Genomic DNA, 20,000 nt, shown 5'->3' with positions numbered 1-20,000 from the left:
GAAACATTCGCCGACAGGAAAGAACTTGAAGTCGCGCTTGCGGTAAAGGTCGTACACAAAGCTCTCCTGGCCCGTGTGCTCTGTTACGGGCTTGTGCAGCAGGTGCATGAAGAAGAAGAGGTAGTAGTCCAAGTTGTGCTCCTCCTCCACGTGCATCTTGAACCCATGCGGTGTCCTACCGGCGGCAGCAGCAACACGCGTGCACACACCATGGCGTGCATGAGAGAGAGTGTGTGAGTGAGTGTGTGTGTGAGTGAGTGAGTGTGTGAGTGAGTGAGTGAGTGAGTGAATGTGTGTGCGTGTGTGTGTGTGTGTGTGAGTGTGTGTGTTGCAGACAACGGAGAAGCCAGACCGCAGGACAGACCCACGCCAAACACATTCGCACAAGCAGGAAAACCAACTTGTCAAGGTCCTGTCGCGTCAAACCGCAGATGAAGCACTGATGAATCATGCAAAATCACGCAGAACGGGGTGGAAGGGAGCAAGAATGGCTACGTGAGTGAATTCAAAAACAAACAAGATCAAACACCATATTGAGGAAACCACAACAACTACGAGCAACAATGACAGTAACATCGGGTGACATTGCTGGTGATGGTGTTGTCATATCAATGCACGGACCTGGTTGTCGTTTGCTTGCTTGACGGCTTCCATGCGATCACGCAGTTCACCAAATGCGTCAATGATCAGACCCTGTGATGCGATGGGTGGTGGCAGTGGTGGTCAGCGAAGTGCAGATGGTTCAGTCAGAAATACGCATGCAATGTGGTCAGGGAATGGTCACCGCATGGTGCTGTACAACCTGAACACAACAAACGAACGAAATACATGCACACACACACATACGCACACACACCCACCCACACGAACGTACACGAACAAACAAACACACAAACAAACAAACAAACAAACAAACAAACAAACAAACAAACAAACAAACAAACAAACAAACAAACAAACAAACAAACAAACAAACAAACAAACAAACAAACAAACAAACAAACAAACAAACAAACAAACAAACAAACAAACAAACAAACAAACAAACAAACACGCACCTGCACGATGGCCAGGAGAATGATGATGACGACAAAGAAGAACGTGATGTCGAACATGATGCGGTATGACTCAAGCTCGTGTCCCGTCGCAGGCTCTGCAACAGTTGCACGAAAGCGGTGGGGGAGTGGAGGTCACGTTGCATTGCCGTACTCACAACCGTTGACACCGAACACGATGAACAGTGCCACGAAGAGGGAAAATAAACACCAGCGCAAGAATCAGCACAAGCACCAGCAACAGTTGCGTTTGACATGATGCGAGGTGAAGGCTCAATCAAGCACGTGTGCGTGGGCGTGTGCGTATGGTCATTACCGAGTTCGTCGCCAATGCCACCACCAGAGCGCAGACCCTGATCACATGCACACACACAGGAATAAAGTGTGAATGAGGTGAACAACACACCACACAACAGACGCACTTCAGCTTTCCAACGTCGCAGAAATGGCACACAACATGCCCTCCCCCCTCTCCAAAACACACAAGTACACGCATCACACATACAACCTTCTGTCCTCCCTCGCTCCCCTTCCATGCACGCATGCCATCCATCCTCACCGCGTTGATCATGAAGACGAAGCACTCGAGCATGGACGCACACATGTTCTTGTCATCCTTCTCAAAGAACACGCGGAAGAAGTTGAAGGCGATCACGGTGTAGATGTAGATGACACAGACGGTGAAGGCGATGGTGATAAGCAGCTGCCGCCCGTTGTGCACGACAGACTGCAGCACGTTGAACAGCACCTGGTTCTGCAGCGCAATGTCCAGAAGATGGACAGCGAACAGGAACGGCGTGGACGCCGCGCCAATCACGCTGAACAGGAGATAGAACACGCGGTACATGAACGCAGAGTTGGTCAGCACGAGGCCCAGTGCCCACATGTAGTAGACGTGTTTGCCATCGCCGTCGCGCAGTGGCGGAATCAGCCCGTCAACGTCCACGCCTTCGTTGTGCGCTTGCTCCAGCGCGTATTCGCGTGCGTCTGGATCGTGATAAATCATCGGGAAACTCCGTGACGTCAGCGCCAGGTTGTGCCACACACGGGACAGCGCGTCCACATCAAACATGCCTCTCAGCGTCTGCGTACGCGTGTGTAAGTGTGTGCTTGTGTAAGTGTGTGTGTGTGTACAAGGAATGGATGCATGAAAACAGCGAGCATGTACTTGTGGAGAGAGGCACGTGAACATACGACCAACACTTGTGCCACCACCGTCGCCAAGATACCCGATGAAAACAACGCACCGGCCTGTCCGACATCCACTCGACGTCAACCTCCCGCAAGTGGCGGACAATCTGCTTCTCGTGCTTGAACAGAATCATCGGCACCTGTTCCAGCACAAAACGGCACGTGCACGTGTATGTTCGTATGTGAGCGAGCGTGGAGGGAAGCACACGCACGCATATGTGCGCAGGTGCATGAGTGCAAACGAATGCACATGGTTGCAAACACGAAGGCACATGGTTGCAAACACGAATGCACATGACTGCACACACGAATGCACATGGCTGCAAACACGAACGCGCACAACACACATGCACAGACACAATATGCACAGACACAACATGAAAACGCAAATACACACACAACACGCACGCACGCACACACACACACACACACACACACACACACACACACACACACACACGCACGCACGCACCCACACGCACGCACACACACAACACGCAACACGCAACACGCACACACAATACACAACACGCACACACAATACACAACACGCACACGCACCCTGAGCATGATGAAGGCGATGAGGAGGAGGAAGGAGAGGAGGACATGGGCAGACGTCATGGTGGGCAAACACCACTGCAGGAACCGCTGTGCTGTTGATGACGCCTGCTTCGTCGGTCGGCCCTCGTAGTACAAAAGGCTGATGTTGATGGCAAGCACGATGGCAAAGGCCGCGGTGCGGAACACGCTGTGGTAGTTGGCAAGGAACGAGGACACGCGTAACCATGCCGTCGCTGTCTTCTCGAACCGCCTGCCAACAGAACCAGTCATGAGGGATCTAGACGTTAGCAGTGCGGACAGGCGCACCAGAGCGACGCACAGGGACATACATACAAACATAGAAATCTGTACACGCACTCTGTCTCCGCTCTCTCGCTCTCGCTCTGTGTGTGTCCTCTCTCTCTCTGTCTCTCTCTGTCTCTGCCTGTCTCTGTCTCTGCCTGTCTCTGTCTCTGCCTGTCTCTCTCTCGCACACACACACACACACATACACACACATGCATGCACACACACACACACACACGTACGCACCAAAAGGAATGCCTTCGTTCATGGGCCAAGTCGCCCAGCGCAGAAGCGCCGGTGTTGTCGCTGATGACGGCGATGACAGGGTGACAGCAGTGGCCGGAGGACGAATGTCAGCGCGGGAAGGAGTAGGAGCGCAAGCATCAAGTAGAAAGTGCAGCAAGGGTGAGTAATGCACACAGGTAACGGATGTCAGATGCATCACCATTCAAGAATTATCGGACCACCACCACCAATATCACCAGCAGCATCACCAACACCCCAATGCTGCAATACCCATGCTCACCCTGGTGCACCAAGAAGTTGCGTCGTCTGCTTCATGGCGAAGATGGTGTCTTCGCAGAAATCAACAAACTGAATGTGCTTGAGCTTCGTGTTCTCCCTCTCGACAGTGCGCAAAAACGCCGCCTTTGTCTCTTGTACCTCCGGCGCAAAGTACAGTGCAAGCTGCGATGGATCGACGGGGAAGAACACACGTTCAACGCGCCCGCTCTTGCCCACAATCTCAACCACCGCAAGCTCCTTCTCAAAGTGCCGCATCAGCAGCTTGCCTGCCGTATGAAGTCGTTCATGGGGTGGAGGGCATTGGGGACGTTCATGTGTGTTTGATGTGAGATTGCGTGTTTGGGCAGCGTGAACAGTCGCCGAGACAGTTGGATTTGAGATGAAGAGAAGGGGGTGGGCACGAACACACACGCACACGCACACACACACACACACACACACAACACACACACACACACACACACACACACACACACACACACACACACACACACACACACACACACACACACACACGCACACACACGCGCACCTGCTGATCCTGGCTGGAGGAAGGTTGCGAGCTCGGTGTTGACAGCGGCATCGCCAAGCTGCCGCAGTTGCGTGAACACAATCACCAGCTTCAGGGCGCAGTCCATCGCAGGCTGCAGCGTGTTGGCCCGGAACTCCTGTCGTTGGTGGTAGTGATGGTGACGTCGCGGCGGAACAAAAAAAAAAACAATGGATGAATGGGTGGATGGGGGCGTGAGGGCGGACGGGAGCATGGCGGAAGGACAGCAATAGCTCGTGTATGGTGTGTTGGCTGCGACATTCGCAGCAACATCGACCAGGCTCAAGCACTCACGATACATGCCGGTGTCTGCATACATGAAACACGGTTGCACGCAGACATGAGAGCATTCAGAGCAGCAATCACGGGCGAAAACAGGCACAGATACACAGTGTGTTAACAGAGTCATCCGTGAAGAACCGCTGTGTGTGGATGGGCCATTGCAGGTGGGATGTGCTTCAAGAGTGAGCATTTCACCATGACGGAACAAAACGCACACACACACACACACACACACACACACACACACACACACACACACACACACACACACACACACACACACACACACACACACACACCTCGACTTTGACTGGGCAAACGCCGCAATGCCGCGAGCGACGAGACGGCACGCGCCCCTCTCTGCGAGCTGATTCTGTCTCCTCTCCCTCGTCTCCCGGCGCTGCTCAACAAGCGCTGATTCCGTGCTGGCGCCGTCTCCGTAGTCGTCAAGGTCATCGTCGCCTGTCGAGAGGAGTGGGCATCGTGATGCGATGGTATGATGGTCAAGTGGTTGCAAGCGGTGGTGTGAGATGGACATGGCGTGTTGCCTCACTGCGAGGTCGCGTGACGTTGTCTCCTATGCAAGTTTGTGCAAATATACTTGTACGCACGCACACACACACATACACGCACGCACGCACACACATACACGCACGCAAGCACGCACGCACGCACGCACGCGCACACACACACACACACACTTGCGCAACCTTTTGACTTTTGACACACCTTCGACCAGGTCCATGCTGTACTCATCGCGCCAGTCACAGCGCTTGCTGAGCGCCTGCAATAAGTTGACAAACACACGGTGCTTGTCGGCCGCGGGCACGCCAAAGTTTTCTTCTACACGTTGACACAGAAAACACGTGACACAACAGTGAGGTTATGTCAAGAAGGGAATCGAAGAAGCACATGTGCGTGCCAGTGCTAGGCATGCCACACGAACGAAGAACCCACACTAAACGAAACAAAGACGACACGCACAACACACAACACACACACAACACACACACACACACAACACACACACACACACACCATCTACGACAACACAGCACAAAGCAACACCGGCGCACGCATCGCACCTTCTGTGACGAGAGCGGTGAGCATGTTGATGAGCCGCAACAGGGCGTCACCGCGATCGCCTTCAGTGAGAGGAAGAGGGCGAGACATGTTTGACGCGCTTTCCAGCTGCTGGTTCATTGCATTCACGCGAATTGTCTCCTCCGTTCCCAGCCACGCGTCATGGAACGCCCTGTATACCATGCGACATCATTGTTGCCAGGCAAATGTGAGAGCAAACTCAAAGACGCAGACACACAAGACAAAGGCAGCAGATATCATGCACATAACAGCAAGACTGCATCAAAAAACCGCTCACACACGCACACATACACACACACACACACAGGAACGCATGCACGCAACAACACAACACGCAGCACACACACACGCACGCAACAACACAACACACACCTGATAAAGTGCCTGATGCTGTCTGTCTGGGAGCGCTCAAAGCTGCGGTAGAACGGCACCATGCGTAAGCAGTCGAGAATGTGCTTCTTCTGCTGCATCACAAGAGCGCGTCGCCACATGCCCGCAGTGCGTGGTGCCCCGCCCCTGCTTGCGCGCTGCTCTTGGCGTCGCTTCAGCACACGGTACGCGCGCATCAGCTGCCACAGGAACAGCACGCGGGCGGCTTGCGGCGCCGCCGGCTCTGTGTTCCGCAGTGTGATGGAGGCCGAGAAGCGCGACTGGCGTGCTGTGGTACTGGCCGCTGACGACGACGTTGAAGACGATGATGCTGACGATGATGTCGATTGCTTCGTGCTCTCCAGCATGCGTGAAATGCACGCGCGAACCTGATACAAAGGAACATGGAAAAACAACAGGCGGTGCAACAAGCAAACTGGTGTGAGTAAGTGCTCATGTCACAAAGAGCAAGGACAGTGCGTGGGTAGAAGCATCCCGTGCTGGCGCATTGCGTGGTGGCAGTGGCTGACCTGCGCTGGATCCGCCTTTGCGTCCTTGAAGCGCTGCGATGTTCGACGGAGAGCAAGCAGCTCCTCAGGGGATAGCTTCTCCCGGCACAATTGCACAAACACCTGCGCATACAAAACAAAACCATGCGAGGGCGTGAGGAAGTGGGCATTGACGTGCACGCAAACGCACACACACACACACACGCACACACACGCACACACACACACGCACACACACGATCGCGCTTATGCCCCCGCGCACCGTGGTGTTCGCGTCCACTTCCGCAGCGCTGCACGTTGAGCGGAAGGCATGCCCGATGCCGCTCACGTCTGAATCGGGGGGGGGGGGCGACGGATGAAGTGACATGTGTGTGTGTGTGAGTGTGTGAGTATATGTGTGTGTATGTGGATACACGAGTGTTTGTGTACGTGCGTGTGTGAACAGCACAAACTGTAAGTGTCCGCCCACGTCAGCCAATTCATCACATGTACGGGACAAACCTTGCTTGAGAGTGTACACATTGAGGATGCTGACGCACGCCTGACTCAAGCGCGCGGCAACGGGGAAGCGTACCAAATCCTACAGAGCAACAACACAACAGAGGCAGCAGCCAGTGAGGTGGCGGTGAGACATGAGAATGGGTAACAACGAGCACTCAAACTGCACAACCATTTCACAATGTACACGTGCAAGCGAGCAAGCCACATCGAATGGTTGGTGCTGGAAGCATCACCTGTGCTGTTGGCTTCAGCATGGTTGGATGGTTTTGCATCAGCAGGCTGTAACGCTCAACACGCGCCTGTTCAAACAAGCAGAGAAAGATGTTATGAGCATGCGCTTGCGCATGCGCAGTTGAGGTCAAACTGCCTACTCGGGCACGGCAGACACGGAACCCCCCCCCCCCACACACACACACACGCGCACACTTACACAAACAAATACACACCCACATACACAAAAAAAACCAAAAAAACATGCACACAAACAAACAACCAAACAAATACACACACGCACGCACACACACACACACACACAAAACAAACAAACACACACACACACAACACACCTGCAGGTAGGATGCCATGAGCGGCAGTGCGGTCATGAGGTGTGCCGTGCTTTCTTTGAGCTGCTCATCGGATGTGGCGTGGGGAAGGCCTTCGTACTCCGGGGCGCGGTCAATTACAGATAGTGCCGCGGTGGTCACAGCAGAGAACAGGTACAGGTCCAAGTTGAAGCTGGGCATACGCAGCACCGCCTGAACAAACGGCGTGAGCTGCCGTGCAAGGTGGCGCGTGTCGCTGTTGCCCGACAGCCGCATGTGCATGCGCGTGAGCAGCGTGGCCGTTGTCTCCAGCGTGTGCACGGGAGCAGAGTCACCAGAACTCGATGTGAACCGCGTCAAATGCCCGCACAGCATGGGCACAAGGCGCAGCAGCCGCCCTGCCTGTGAACTTTCCAGGTGGCGCGAGTCTGCAACACTTTCCAGCATCGCAACAGCACCATCCACCGTGGTCGGCAAAGCGTCCTCTTCATCATCAACACCATCACCACGATCATCATCATCATCGGCATCATCGACATCACTGCCATCGCCATGGCGAGCGTGGTTCGTGTTGAGGTCTGGCGTGAACGGTGTAGGGATGCAGCGCGACACGTGAAAGAGACATGAGCGAGCAGAGGAGTGCACAGAGGTATCCAGGGCAGACAGCTTTGTCAGCAACACCGGGTTGCTGCATGCATGAAGCACCGTACGCATGTGCGAGTCTGCAACGTCACACAGCAGACACGTGGCGCCCCCGTGGGTTTCAAAGAACGCCCGCAGCATGGGCAGTACCACCGATGCACACACGCGTGCAAGGCGCTGGCGCACGGCTTCGTGATCATCGTCGCCTTCATTGCCGCCGCGTGCTGCTGTTGCTCCTGCTGTGTCGCCAGTGTTTGTGCTTTGTGCTGACGCAGAGTGCTCGTTTGTTGCAGGCGGGGACCGTGTGGCGTGTCGCTGCGATGGCACATGCACGTCACCGCATCGGTGCAGGAACTGCGAGAACAGCTCAGCGCATGCCTTAAGCAGCTGGTTCACAACCGGTGGATGGCCCTGCGCCGTGGGCGACGCTGCCAGCTGCGCGTGAAACTGCGAGGCAACACCAGCACCCTCCGCCGGCTGCATGCCGCTTCCAAAGCGGCGGCGACGGGACCGCGGTGATGTCCGTGAGCGCACGAGACGGAGCGCATTCATGGCAGATGCGAAGGATGGGCGCTTTCGTCTCCGTGTTGTCCCGCCCGTCGAGGCGCTCTTCATAAGACTTGACGACGAACCAGTCGTTGTTCCTGCTGCTGCTGTTCCTGCTGCGCCTGTTGGTGTTGCTGATCCCGTTGCTGGTGCTGTTGTTGAGAGCGAGAGCTTCGATGCTGCTGGTGCTGGTGCTTCAGGCGTGTCTTCGTCATTCTCAGCATCGTCAGAGGGCGCCGCAGAGAGGTAGAAGCTGCGAACGATGGCCACCAGCGACCCGCGCACCATGTTCACGTCGTCAATGTGCGCCGTGCTGCGCAACAGCTCCTGCACGAGCAGGGCCAGCATGCGGTGCTCTGGCTCGGGGACGCCGCCATGCGTGTAGCGTGTCGCTGGCAGTAGGTGTTCGCGGAAGCACTCCAGCACACGCTGCAGCAGTGGCAGCACAAACCACCGCAACTGCTTGCTGCGCCGCTGCCAATCCACCACCGCATTGCCCTGTGTACCTGTCGTGCCTTTCGCGCGTGCTTCGTGCGCTACACCCTGCTGCCGTGACCGCCGGCGCTGGGGGCGGATGCGAGGGAGGGAGCGAGACCCTTCTTCCTCCTCCTCATCGCCACCGCCACCCGTGGAAGAGGGGGGTGTTGGCGTGCGCCGCGGTGCGTGGCTCGTGCACGTGAGCTCATCCACAACTGCCTGCGGCCACGTCTCGTCGTTGTCGTCATGCACACGCACGCGCGAGGGCCAGGAAAACCCGTCGGCCGCTGCCTGCTCTGCGCTCACATCAGCGCCAACCACCACGGCAGCAACCAGCCGAAGCAGCATGAGCGCAAAGCGCACGCCCTTGCGCGTCGTCTTCGTGCGGCGCGTGAGCTCATATCCGCTGGCAATGAGGTATCGAAGCGTCTCTGCACTGGAGTCACGATCGTACGCCTTCTGCTCGTCGGTGAGCTGATCGTATGGCATGAGGTCGGGGTGGCGCTGCCCCGTACTGCGCAGCTGCTGCAATTTCTTGACCGCCCACACGTCGTGCGAGTTCTCTGCGAGCTGCTCTCGCACTGCAAGCACATCCTCGCTCAGCCGGATGCCAGAGAGGTTCACGGGCTGTGGCCGCCACGACTGCGAGGGCGGCAGGGCCGGTGCTGGTGACGGCGATGACGTGGTTGGCGCGGATGATGCAATGGACCGCGTTGCATCCCGGCCACCACCAGGACCATGGGCCGAGCCGCTTCCGCCACCGTGATTGCCATCTTCGTCGGCATCGTCATCGTCGTCATCATCATCGTCATCCTCCAGGTGCCTGCTGATGCGAGCGGATGCGGAGCGAGACAGAGGGCCCGTCAGCCCACGGCCGCCACTCCCACTGCGAGAGAGCGTGGTTGGGGTGGCGCTCGCCGTCGTCGTGCCAGACGCTAAAGGTGCGTTGCTTGCTGCACCGGCAGTGCCACTCGTCTGCTCTTCACCAGCAGAGTCGTCATCATCGTCGTTGTCACCACCATTCCCGCCGCCCTGGTGCTGGCGAGAGCGCTCTTGCTCCGATGGCGTGGCGGCCAGCCGTGCCGCGCGCTGCCGCTGAAGCGTGAAGCTGTCTGCTTTCTTGATGGTCCAGCCAAGGGCCATAATCACCTTCACCTGTTCCCGGCTCGTCTCGCGGTTGTATGCCTTATCCTCTTCCGCCAGCTCCTCGTATGGGCGAAGCAGCGGATGTTTCTTCCGACTGTCGTCGCGCTGTGGACCATAGGCCCACCCCTGGCGAATCTTCGCCAGCGCCCACAGCTCGTGCGAGCGCTTGGCAAAAGCGTCCACAAGCGCCTCCAGGTCCTCCGTCAGGGTGATGTGCGACGTGTCAACCGGTGCGGGGCGGTACGGGCCGCGGGGATCGCGCTGCAGCCACCGCTTCTCGCCAGCCACCATCTGCGTGTGCATGGCCGGGCCAACAGCAGCCGCCACGGATGACAGGCATTCGAGCACCAGCGTGCGCAGCGGATCCGTGTAGTTGGCGGGCGCCTTGTCCAGGTTGCGATGTGTGTGCAGCGCTGCTTGCCACACCTCCACAAACGCAGCCATGCTCACCTCAATGCAGTCATCGCCAGCAACGCCATACACCTCTGGTCCGGGCAGCGGCGTGCTCCTGCCGCTGCCGTCACCGCCGCCACCGCTGATGTCAAACGCCAATAGCGGCTGCTGCTGTCCGGATGTGTTGGGGCCGGGTGACGAGGAGGAAGCGCGCGCCGCTGCTGCAAAGGGGAAGTTGCCTGTGTCACGTGCAGCCGCGTCGGTGTCGGCCTGTCTGCGGAACACGGGCGTGTAGGACGACGCACCACGGTAGTAGTCTGCGTGGGCGGTGTAAAAGTCACGCAGCACGCGCAGCAGGCACAGTGACATGGGGCTGAAGAGGTCGTGGCGCAGGCAGCGCACGGCAGAGCGGAGGAACCGCACGAGGGAGCGCGGGTTGGAGTAGCGAAGCAGCGTGGACACGCACAGGTTCAGGTCACGCGTGCGCTTGAGGTTCTTGCCGACGAGCGGTGCGCACTTGACCAGGTTTGTAATCACGTCCTCCACCAGAGAGGCATACTCCTCGCTGTTGGCAAACAGGGCACCGTGGCGGTACAGGAAGGGCAGCGTGACCTTGAACATGTGCTTGATCGGGCACTGCGCAGCAATGGCCAAGAATGACAGGCTGCACACGCTGGAGCTGCGAGACAGCGGGCTGACTGTGCCTTCGCCCGTTGCTGCCCCTTGTGCAGTTGCAGTGCTCGATGCTGCTGGTGCCGCTGCCGACGATGACGCTGCGGTGCGTGCTGATGTTGCTGATGCTGCTGTTCCTGCTGTCGTTGCGGATGTGGTGGTGGTGGTGGTAGTGGCGGTGGCAGTGGTGGTGTTGTCAGCACCATCACGACCACTGCCATTCTCCTCGTCACCATCGTTGGGATCGATTTCCTTCATTGCCGCGTGAATGTCCGGCAGAATGACGTGGCGCACGAGGTCAAAGAGCTGTGCCTGGTCCACCACCTTGAACACGGCCAGGAAGAAGTTGAAAAACGGCGTCTTGATGGCCTGCGGGGTCACCGGCGAGCGCAAAATGTCTTCAAGGCTAGATTGCGGAAGAAGGGTCCGCAGCACCGTCTGCGTGCTCTCGTGTGCCGCTGCCGCCACCGCATGCACAGCAGACTTCATCGTGGAAGCCTCGCCCTTGTCCCGGCCATCATGCTGCTGGCCCTGCTGCTGTGCGCTGTCCTCGCCACTGCCACTGCCCGAGCCCGCTGACGTGCCGTCTTGACCAGACGCGGGGCCGTCGTGTTGGTGGTGGTGGTGGTGATGATGGGAGTCGTCGTCATCATCGCCGCCACTGAGTGAATGTGCAGCAAGCGATGGTGCCTTGGTGAGCGGGAAGCGAACAGCAGACGAGACCACCGCCCTCCGGTTGTTCAGCTTGGACTGCAGGGCGAGCCCAGTGCCGCGGGCCCCTGCTGTTGTGATGGTGGGCATTGCTGCCGCTGTGGGCTGGCTGCCTGGCACTGGCGTTGCTCGTGCTGAGCTGCTCAGCCACGAGAGCGAGTGCAGCGGCGGGCGGTGGGCCTTTGCTTTGCCCGCCACGCCTGGTATGCCTGAAAGCTGAGTGTCAGCATCCATGGCAAGCATGGCAGTTTTGCTGCTCTCATCACCATTGCGGGTCGTAAACGAAGGCTGGGCACCTGCCGTTGACACACCACTGCGACGTGATGCTGAAGATACGGCTGCTGTTGACGAGCTGGCGCTCAATTCATGCAGAGGCGTCTCCGCACACGCTGCAAGCAGCTCCACCAGGTCCACGTGGTACCTGGCGATGGTGTTGCGTGGGAGGGATTGCGAAGAGAGGTCGTGAGTGCGCGCGCGCGTGTGTGCGTACGTGTGCGTGTGTGTGAGTGAGTGTGAGTGAGTGAGTGAGTGTGTGAGTGTGCGTGCGTGTGAGTGTGAGTGAGGAGGAACAAAAAATGGTGAATCGGGACTACAAACGCACGCAAACAGCACATGCGAACAAACGTTCGCCTACGTACTGATGTCTGCGCACACACGCACGAACACATATGAATACCCACATGCACGAAGCACACACCGTATGGTTGGCGTGATAATCGTCTCTGGTCCGCGCATCTCTGACAGGAGGCGAGACGTGGCGTTGGCCGCAAACGCCGGCTGAAGGCATTGCACCTGCACAGCACGCGGGTTTGTGCCAGCAGCACGAGCATGAGTGGGAAGATGAAGCTGTGACACGTCGAGGCAGGAATTGCAGCTGATACACTTCAATACAAACACAAGCACACACACGCATACTTGCACACACATGCACACATACACGTACACACGCACACATACACATGCACCACGTGCGCGCGTACCTTGCGCGTGAGTGATCGCAGGACCATGGATGCGCCGATATCGAGTGGCTGGCCCTGCACGTTGACAATGTGCTTCAGGAGCGAGAGCAGGCGGCTGCTGCCAAACGACGTGACGACGGTGACCTTTTCGCCATCTACAACCTCCGAGGACAGGCTTGCTTCGAGCAGGTCGATGATGTGGTCGATTGTTTCCAGCTGCACCTGCGACGAGAGGTGCGCGTTGTCCCTGCACATACAACGAGGAGAGGAGGAACGTGTTGGATGGGTGAGGGCGAGACAACAAACAGAGCCATGCACACACACATACATACAAGCAAGAAGCTCGCGCGCACACACACACACACACACACACACAAGCAAGGTATTCGCACACGCACACACATACGACCCGAACACACCTGACAATCTCGATGAGAACGTCGACCACAAACGGCACGCTGCCGGACGTACTTTCCTCCAAAGCGGCAAAGGCCTCATCTGTAAAACAACGAGTTGGTCAGCTGACGTCTGCCATGTTTGACTCGAGCAAGGGATACACATAACAAACAAAAAAAAAAAGCACGGGCGCGCACACACACACACACACACACACACACACACACACACACACACACACAAAATACAAGTATTCACACACGCCAAGAACAAAGTCCAAGCACACCCACACACACACACACACAAAATACAAGTATTCACACACGCCAAGAACAAAGTCCAAACACACACACAATACACGCACGCACGCACGCACACACACCGTCAAAGATGTAGTCTGGGTTGGCGAGGAGGAGGTCAAGGAGGCCTGTAAAGTGGGGGAAGAGGGCTGCCTGGTTGCCCATGCTACCGGACATGGCGTGGGTGCGACAGAACCGCACGAGAAAGCGACATGCAGCGTGCACCAGCTCAAACCGCTGCGCGGCGCTACCGTGGCGAACAGCATAGTGAATGACGCGCACAGCAAGCGTGTGGCAGTCGAGACTTCGCAGAATGTCCGGGTGCGTGGCGCGGATTGGAGAGCGCGTGAGTGCACGCAGCAGCGAGACGACCCTGACCTCTTCCTCCTCCGTCATCAGGCATGTGAGGCGAAGGTGAAGCTCTTCCACCATCTCCATCACGCGCACGGGCTCCGCCGCGGTGCTGAGGAGATAGAAGTTGGGCAGAATGTCGAGGGCTTCCTGCACGGTGCTATGCTGTCGGTACAGGAGCCACGAGCACAGATACACCAGGCGCTGGTGCGACCTCGGATCCTGGTGATCATTTGAAACATGATGGTAGACATGGAAGTGAGATTGGTATTTTTTTGTTTTTGTTTTTTGGGGGGAGGGAGGAGGGAGTTGTGTGAGATGTGAACAGAGACATGCATTTCACGCAGCGTCGAGGCTGTGGGAAGGAGGGACATGTAGGGAATGAGCAAATGAGTGCGCGAGGCAAGGAGGAGAATGGCATGTTTGAAGCACACGGCGTATCACCTGCATCCACGCTGTTGTGCTGTCCGTGATGAGCTCGCCAAGCGACCGCTGCCACCCGCTTCTCTGTCGACACAAATGCAACATTGATTAGCGTGAGCATCAGTTGGAGAATAAAGTGCATACTTATGTGGGTGTGCTCGATGACCAACGCATTGTACGAATATGTGTGTCTCTATGTGTGTATGTGCGTGTGTGTATGTGAGGGCGACGCAATTACGGGAACGAACTTGGTGGATCCACGTGGAGTAGAATGACTTCAGCTGCTTCCACAGCACAAGCCGCTGACTGTTGATTTGCGCGCGTGTGTCATCTGTTCCACCATCATCAGCGCTCATCCGCACAGGTGCACCCCTTGTGCCAACAAACCCTTCAATCTGTACACACAGAGATGCAATCGTGAGCGTGCGCGTATGTGAGTGACAGACACCACGTACACGTGTGTCAGAGCGTGTACGAGCATCTCAGCGTACATGCATGTTAGCGTGTGTGCGTGTGGACATGTGCAGGACAAGGCGCGTGTGTGGGTCAAACATGCATCTTGTTGCCAATTCACGTGTCTGGGACGCAACGCAGCGCAACACATCACCTGTTGTGCGACGGGCTTGCGCATCTCCACATCGAGCTTTGATTCGTGCAGGTGCATGTTGTGTGCGCGCTGCTGCTGCAGGTCCGCTGCCGTTGAGAGGAACGTGACACCGCATGACACGAGATCAAGCAGCCACCGCTCCATGAAGATGTCGCAAAAGTCGTGGAACAACACCACCATCGCCGTCTTCACCGCGTCACTCAGGCCCTGCGCGGCATTTGACATCCAAGCGGACAGCGAAAGAGGAGAGTGGGGGTTAAGATGCGACAATACCAAATGAGCCAACACACCTTGCAGAGGTTGCACATGACGCAATCAGCACAGGACTTTCAAAACACACACACGCACGACATCCGACGCAAAACATGCGCCAGTGTGTTTGCAATGCTGCCCACCTTGATCTGTGCAACGCCGATGAGGTTCAACCCAATGTCAGGGCTTGACACCAACACATTGCTGCTACTGCTGTTGCCGGCGTTGTTGTTGCTTGCACTGTTGTTGCCAGCGTTGTTGCAGCTTGCATTGTTGGCGTTGTCGGTGCTGTTGTTGGTGCCAGCAAAGCGGGTTGCGTCAATCAGACGGAGCAAGCACAGCATGTCTCGCTCCTCGAACAGCATCATGCGCATGAACCGGCTGCAAACCAGCAGCAGGCGTGCAATGATGGTCTGCTGCAGCGAAAAGCACACGCCGCCTGCCTGTGTTGCTCGCAGCAATTCAAGCTTCAGTCCATCCAGTGCAGCCTGTTTCATCATGCCAAACGAGAACGATTCCATCTGTGGGCTGGTCTGCGCTGTCGCTGCTGCCCCTCTTCTTGTGCGCAGTGGCTGCTGTTCTTGCTGGTCGCGCTGAACCCGCAACTGCTCAAGCTGTCGTGACTGCAAGCGCGTGTATGTACGAGATCGTATGTCAGTGAGTGTGCATGGATGTTGTGTATACATACAGTGTGCGTTGTGTGTGTGTGTGTGCGTTGTGTGTGTGTGTGTGTGTGTTTGTGTAATAAGACGCAGTGAGCTGTTTCCATCGCATGTGTACGTGATTCGCGCAACATCAGCAACCCCCCCCCCCCCAAAAAAAAAAAAAAAAAAAAAACACAAGACACCCAAACAAAACGCACAACACACCTTCTTGAGAGAGTGGAGTGACATGCGTCTACGTTTGCTTGCGTCGTCCTGCCAGGGAACAATGAACGGGCCGCCTTTATTGACGTGGCGGCGTGAGTCGTGCATCTGTGGCAGGAAGGGAACACGGTGGTGAAGGACAAGAGAGAGGGGGAGGGGAATCATGTGAGCATTCACAGTCGTGGCACAATTGTCCGCAACAACTACACACACACACACACGCACACACACGCACACAAACGCACACACACACAAACACGCACAAACACACACACACACACACCCGTCATCCCAAGAACAAACGCAATCTCATAAAAACAACACGCAATAACAAAAGCACAACCATTTGCGCGTACATGAACCCACACACACACACACGCACACATGAACACATCGACTCACTTCAAAGAGGAGGTCCCAGGCCGCTAGGCGAACACGGCTGTCGGTGTACTGGCTGCTGACCGTTGCGTGCATGATGTCTGGCGTGAACACGCGCGAGACAAGCTGGATGGCGGTATCGTTACCGTGTGCACACACCTGAACATGCGATGTTGGGGTGAGGTGGGAACGTATGATGAGCACAGCATGACAGTTGCAATCTGCACACACATGCCTCTGATGTCCATACACACACGCACACACACACAAATACACATTTGTGTACACGCATGCATCACGTCAGCATGCTCCAATAGGCAACAAACACATCCCTCGCACAACTAAGCGAACAAGCGAAAAAGCAAGCAAGCACGTGTGTTATACTTTTCCCAGGAGGTTGATGGTCTCTGCCGCGTACTCTGCCAAGCGGGGTTCCTCCAACAGCGACTGCGCATCAACCCGCCCCATGAGGGGAACTGAGAACACAAGCGCACGTGCGGCCGCCATGCCGACACGGCAGTGGAACGACGCGTCCACCACCTTACATGCACCGGACACACCCGCGTCATCGCCACCGCCGTGCGCTGAATTCTCGCCATCGCCACCGCTGCGTGCTTGATGCCCAGTCGTGAAGACGTCTGCGGCAGTTGCTCTTGCTGTCGAGTGCGAAGGCTGTGGGTGTACGGGCTCCCACGCGTCTGTGCGCAGCAGGAACAGCGTGAGATTGCGCGGCAACACATATTCATCGTCAGCTGCGCCGCTGTTCATGGTGTCGCCTGTGCTCTCCTCAGCCGTGCTGGACCGCGTTTGGCTGATGAGCAACAAACCACTGTCCCCTTCATCATCATCATCATCATCACCGTCACCATCGCCACGACCGCCACCACGACCGCCATCACCATCGGCACCAGCTTGAGCAGTATGGCCACTGCCAGTGTTCAGGACATCAGTGCTGCACGTGGTGCGTGTGTATGCGTGTGGTGTTGGGCTGTCCAGTGCAGTGGCCACCATTGCCCGTGACAGCGGACCAACGGGGGCAAGAAGCCCCTCAGGCGCAAAGTCGATGCGAAGCGCAGTGTGTCTGCTTGGATCCAGCGAGCAGAACGGGTACAGGGCACCCTGCACGCGGTTGCTGATGTGTCGTGTTGCAACCGTGCGCCCATCCAGCGACAGCGTCGCCGTGCGCGCATCAATGTTGAGCTCGATGATGAACCGCAGAGGGCGGTGGTCTCGCACGGCTGCAACAACAGCTGCATGACGCAACACGCTCGCTCCTTCAAACAACAGCCCCTGGCGTGCATCCACCGTCCGCGTGTTGGGTGGAGACGAAGAAGACAATGATGATGACGGTGCTGATGATTCCTCAGCCATTGGCGGTGAAGTGTTGCCTGACGTGGAAGCGGAGCTGGCCACAGAGGACGACAAGCGCCGGCGTTGAAGGCGCGTCAGGGGACCGCGACTGCGATCAGAACGCGCAGCCGACCGCTGTTTTTGCTGCTGCTGCTGCTGTTGTTGTTGCTGCTTTGGCTGGTGTTGCTGCGTGTTCTGCACATGCTTCACCACCACGCGCGCGTTGCTGTTGAGTGGATTGAGCAGGCAGGCATGTGCCGCGTGAGTACAGACAACAACGTACATGGAACAAATCAACAGCAATCTGTCACGCAAAATTACTCGACACACCAGCAGTGCAGCTACAATCACCCACGTTGAAACCATCTTCCCCTCCCCCACCTCCCTCTCGAGCGGCTTCCATCTGGTATCGCCCCCCCCCCCTCCTCGGGCTCACCTCTCATCTTCAAAGCCTGGCATGAAGATGGCGGTGGTGAGCCCAAACCAGCTCGTCACCAAGTCGTCCTCCACGCTGAAGGTGATGGCAAAGGCGAACCGGCCCGAGAGTCCGCTCAACCGGACACCGAGCGAACTCCGGAACGAGGGCTGCGGCAGGATGCCAGCTGATATTGTTGGATGTACGTGTGTGCATGTGCATGTGTGTGTGTGCATGTGTGTGCATGTGCATGTGTGTGTGCGTGTGTGTGCATGTGTATGTGTGTGCGCATGTGTGTGCAGACACACGTGAGGACAGTTGCACCACAAGCAACACAAAAAACCATGCATGATCAAACACAGGAAGAATAAGAAGCAACAACAAGCAACACTTCAGCACGAGCATGAGCTACAACTGCAGCAAACAACAACATCACCACCACCACCACCACCAACAGCGTGAAAAAGCTGACCTGACTGCTCTGCAAGTGCCGTCTGCTTGATGGTGAAGGAGAGCGGGTGGAGCTGGTGCTCAACAATGTACAGCCGCGGGTCCAGCGGAAGATAGCGGGGCACGTGGCCAGAGTAAAACAACGCAGCCGTCTTTGCGAGGTCGTCCACCGTGTGTGTGTGTGTGTGTGTGTGTGTGTGTGTGTGTGTGTGTGTGTGTGTGTGTGTGTGTGTGTGTGTGTGTGTGTGTGTGTTAGAATTGCGGGTTGAGTGGGTCAGTCAGGGCTGTGTGACAGCAATCATGCGGATGTTTCAGCAACAACACCAACACACGTGCGACAGAGAAACCTGCTCCATAATGACAGACACCACGACAGCGAACCACCCCGCTTCCGTCGCACCTGAAGGACTTTGAGAGTCTCCACAGCAAGGTCAAGATCATATGCCTTCTCCGAGTCTGAGAGCTCATCGTAGGGAATCAGCATGGGGTGCTTCTTCGCTCCGTCGTCACGAACGGCCGCAAACGACCACCCGTCCTCAATCTTCCCCTTTGACCAGATCTCGTGCACGTTCTCTGCCAGCTGCTCCCCAACCTCATCCAGCAGTCCACGGGGCAGTTGCACCTGCACAAGCGATGGCACGTGTGTGTGCGTGTGTGTGTGTGTGTGTGTGTGTGTTTGTGTGTGTGTGTGTGTGTTTGCGTGTGTGTGTGTGTGTGTGTTTGTGTGTGACAAGGGCGCAACATCGTATGGAAATCAGCAACGTCAATGTCACACGTGAGTACACGTGAAAACATAATGTGCGCCACATGCACGCAACTGCTCGCCCACCCGCTCACAGTTTGATCAACACACGTCACGCCGCAGCAACGCACCCTGCTTGTGTCGAGTGGGCGTGGCACAAACACCTCTGCGGCGCCTTCACAGAACGGCCCGTGCAGGAGAAGAATTCCGGTGTTGATTTCGTCATTCCGCTTCTCCGCCGCGCTCAAACCGTCAACAGACGGCGCACTGGCAGTCGCTGTGTTCGTTGCAGTTGTCGCTGCTGATGTCATCGCACCCACATCGGCGTCTGTGTTCCCTGCACGCGAAAGTGCGTGTGTATCCCCCTCGCTGCTGGTGCTGGTGCTGGTGTTGCCGTTGGTGGTGTTGTCGACGTCAACAAACGCGATGGGCACGGTTGCCATGCGCATAC

The 20,000-nt window shown here is 56.8% G+C and overlaps 1 protein-coding gene across 1 annotated transcript in view; it reads right to left on the bottom strand.

Annotated features, from left to right (window-relative positions):
- PTSG_06153 (ryanodine receptor type 1) overlaps positions 1 to 20,000 on the bottom strand; it is a 30,641-nt gene that overhangs the window by 195 nt on the left and 10,446 nt on the right. The window contains exons 27-62 of the mRNA XM_004992988.1: positions 19,681 to 20,000; positions 19,208 to 19,429; positions 18,830 to 18,959; positions 18,379 to 18,544; positions 16,977 to 18,168; positions 16,617 to 16,751; positions 16,218 to 16,322; positions 15,492 to 15,971; positions 15,097 to 15,303; positions 14,738 to 14,884; positions 14,511 to 14,573; positions 13,799 to 14,288; positions 13,440 to 13,518; positions 13,042 to 13,267; positions 12,759 to 12,853; positions 7,499 to 12,482; positions 7,166 to 7,231; positions 6,933 to 7,011; positions 6,694 to 6,761; positions 6,453 to 6,554; positions 5,926 to 6,311; positions 5,535 to 5,704; positions 5,179 to 5,292; positions 4,749 to 4,911; positions 4,467 to 4,476; positions 4,150 to 4,285; positions 3,619 to 3,883; positions 3,339 to 3,398; positions 2,808 to 3,057; positions 2,303 to 2,386; positions 1,615 to 2,139; positions 1,372 to 1,408; positions 1,059 to 1,153; positions 622 to 693; positions 402 to 439; positions 1 to 175 (exon numbers count right to left, since the gene is read on the bottom strand). The exon at positions 1 to 175 is cut by the window's left edge and continues 195 nt beyond it; the exon at positions 19,681 to 20,000 is cut by the window's right edge and continues 46 nt beyond it. Of these exons, the coding sequence (XP_004993045.1) occupies positions 1 to 175; positions 402 to 439; positions 622 to 693; positions 1,059 to 1,153; positions 1,372 to 1,408; positions 1,615 to 2,139; positions 2,303 to 2,386; positions 2,808 to 3,057; positions 3,339 to 3,398; positions 3,619 to 3,883; positions 4,150 to 4,285; positions 4,467 to 4,476; positions 4,749 to 4,911; positions 5,179 to 5,292; positions 5,535 to 5,704; positions 5,926 to 6,311; positions 6,453 to 6,554; positions 6,694 to 6,761; positions 6,933 to 7,011; positions 7,166 to 7,231; positions 7,499 to 12,482; positions 12,759 to 12,853; positions 13,042 to 13,267; positions 13,440 to 13,518; positions 13,799 to 14,288; positions 14,511 to 14,573; positions 14,738 to 14,884; positions 15,097 to 15,303; positions 15,492 to 15,971; positions 16,218 to 16,322; positions 16,617 to 16,751; positions 16,977 to 18,168; positions 18,379 to 18,544; positions 18,830 to 18,959; positions 19,208 to 19,429; positions 19,681 to 20,000 (11,936 nt within the window). The remainder of the gene's footprint in view (positions 176 to 401; positions 440 to 621; positions 694 to 1,058; positions 1,154 to 1,371; positions 1,409 to 1,614; positions 2,140 to 2,302; positions 2,387 to 2,807; positions 3,058 to 3,338; positions 3,399 to 3,618; positions 3,884 to 4,149; positions 4,286 to 4,466; positions 4,477 to 4,748; positions 4,912 to 5,178; positions 5,293 to 5,534; positions 5,705 to 5,925; positions 6,312 to 6,452; positions 6,555 to 6,693; positions 6,762 to 6,932; positions 7,012 to 7,165; positions 7,232 to 7,498; positions 12,483 to 12,758; positions 12,854 to 13,041; positions 13,268 to 13,439; positions 13,519 to 13,798; positions 14,289 to 14,510; positions 14,574 to 14,737; positions 14,885 to 15,096; positions 15,304 to 15,491; positions 15,972 to 16,217; positions 16,323 to 16,616; positions 16,752 to 16,976; positions 18,169 to 18,378; positions 18,545 to 18,829; positions 18,960 to 19,207; positions 19,430 to 19,680) is intronic.

This window comes from Salpingoeca rosetta, assembly GCF_000188695.1.
Source record: "Salpingoeca rosetta unplaced genomic scaffold supercont1.14, whole genome shotgun sequence".
NCBI lineage: Eukaryota > Choanoflagellata > Craspedida > Salpingoecidae > Salpingoeca > Salpingoeca rosetta.
The sequence above is the reverse complement of the archived record's forward strand: the minus strand, read 5'-3'. Positions and strand labels throughout refer to the sequence as shown.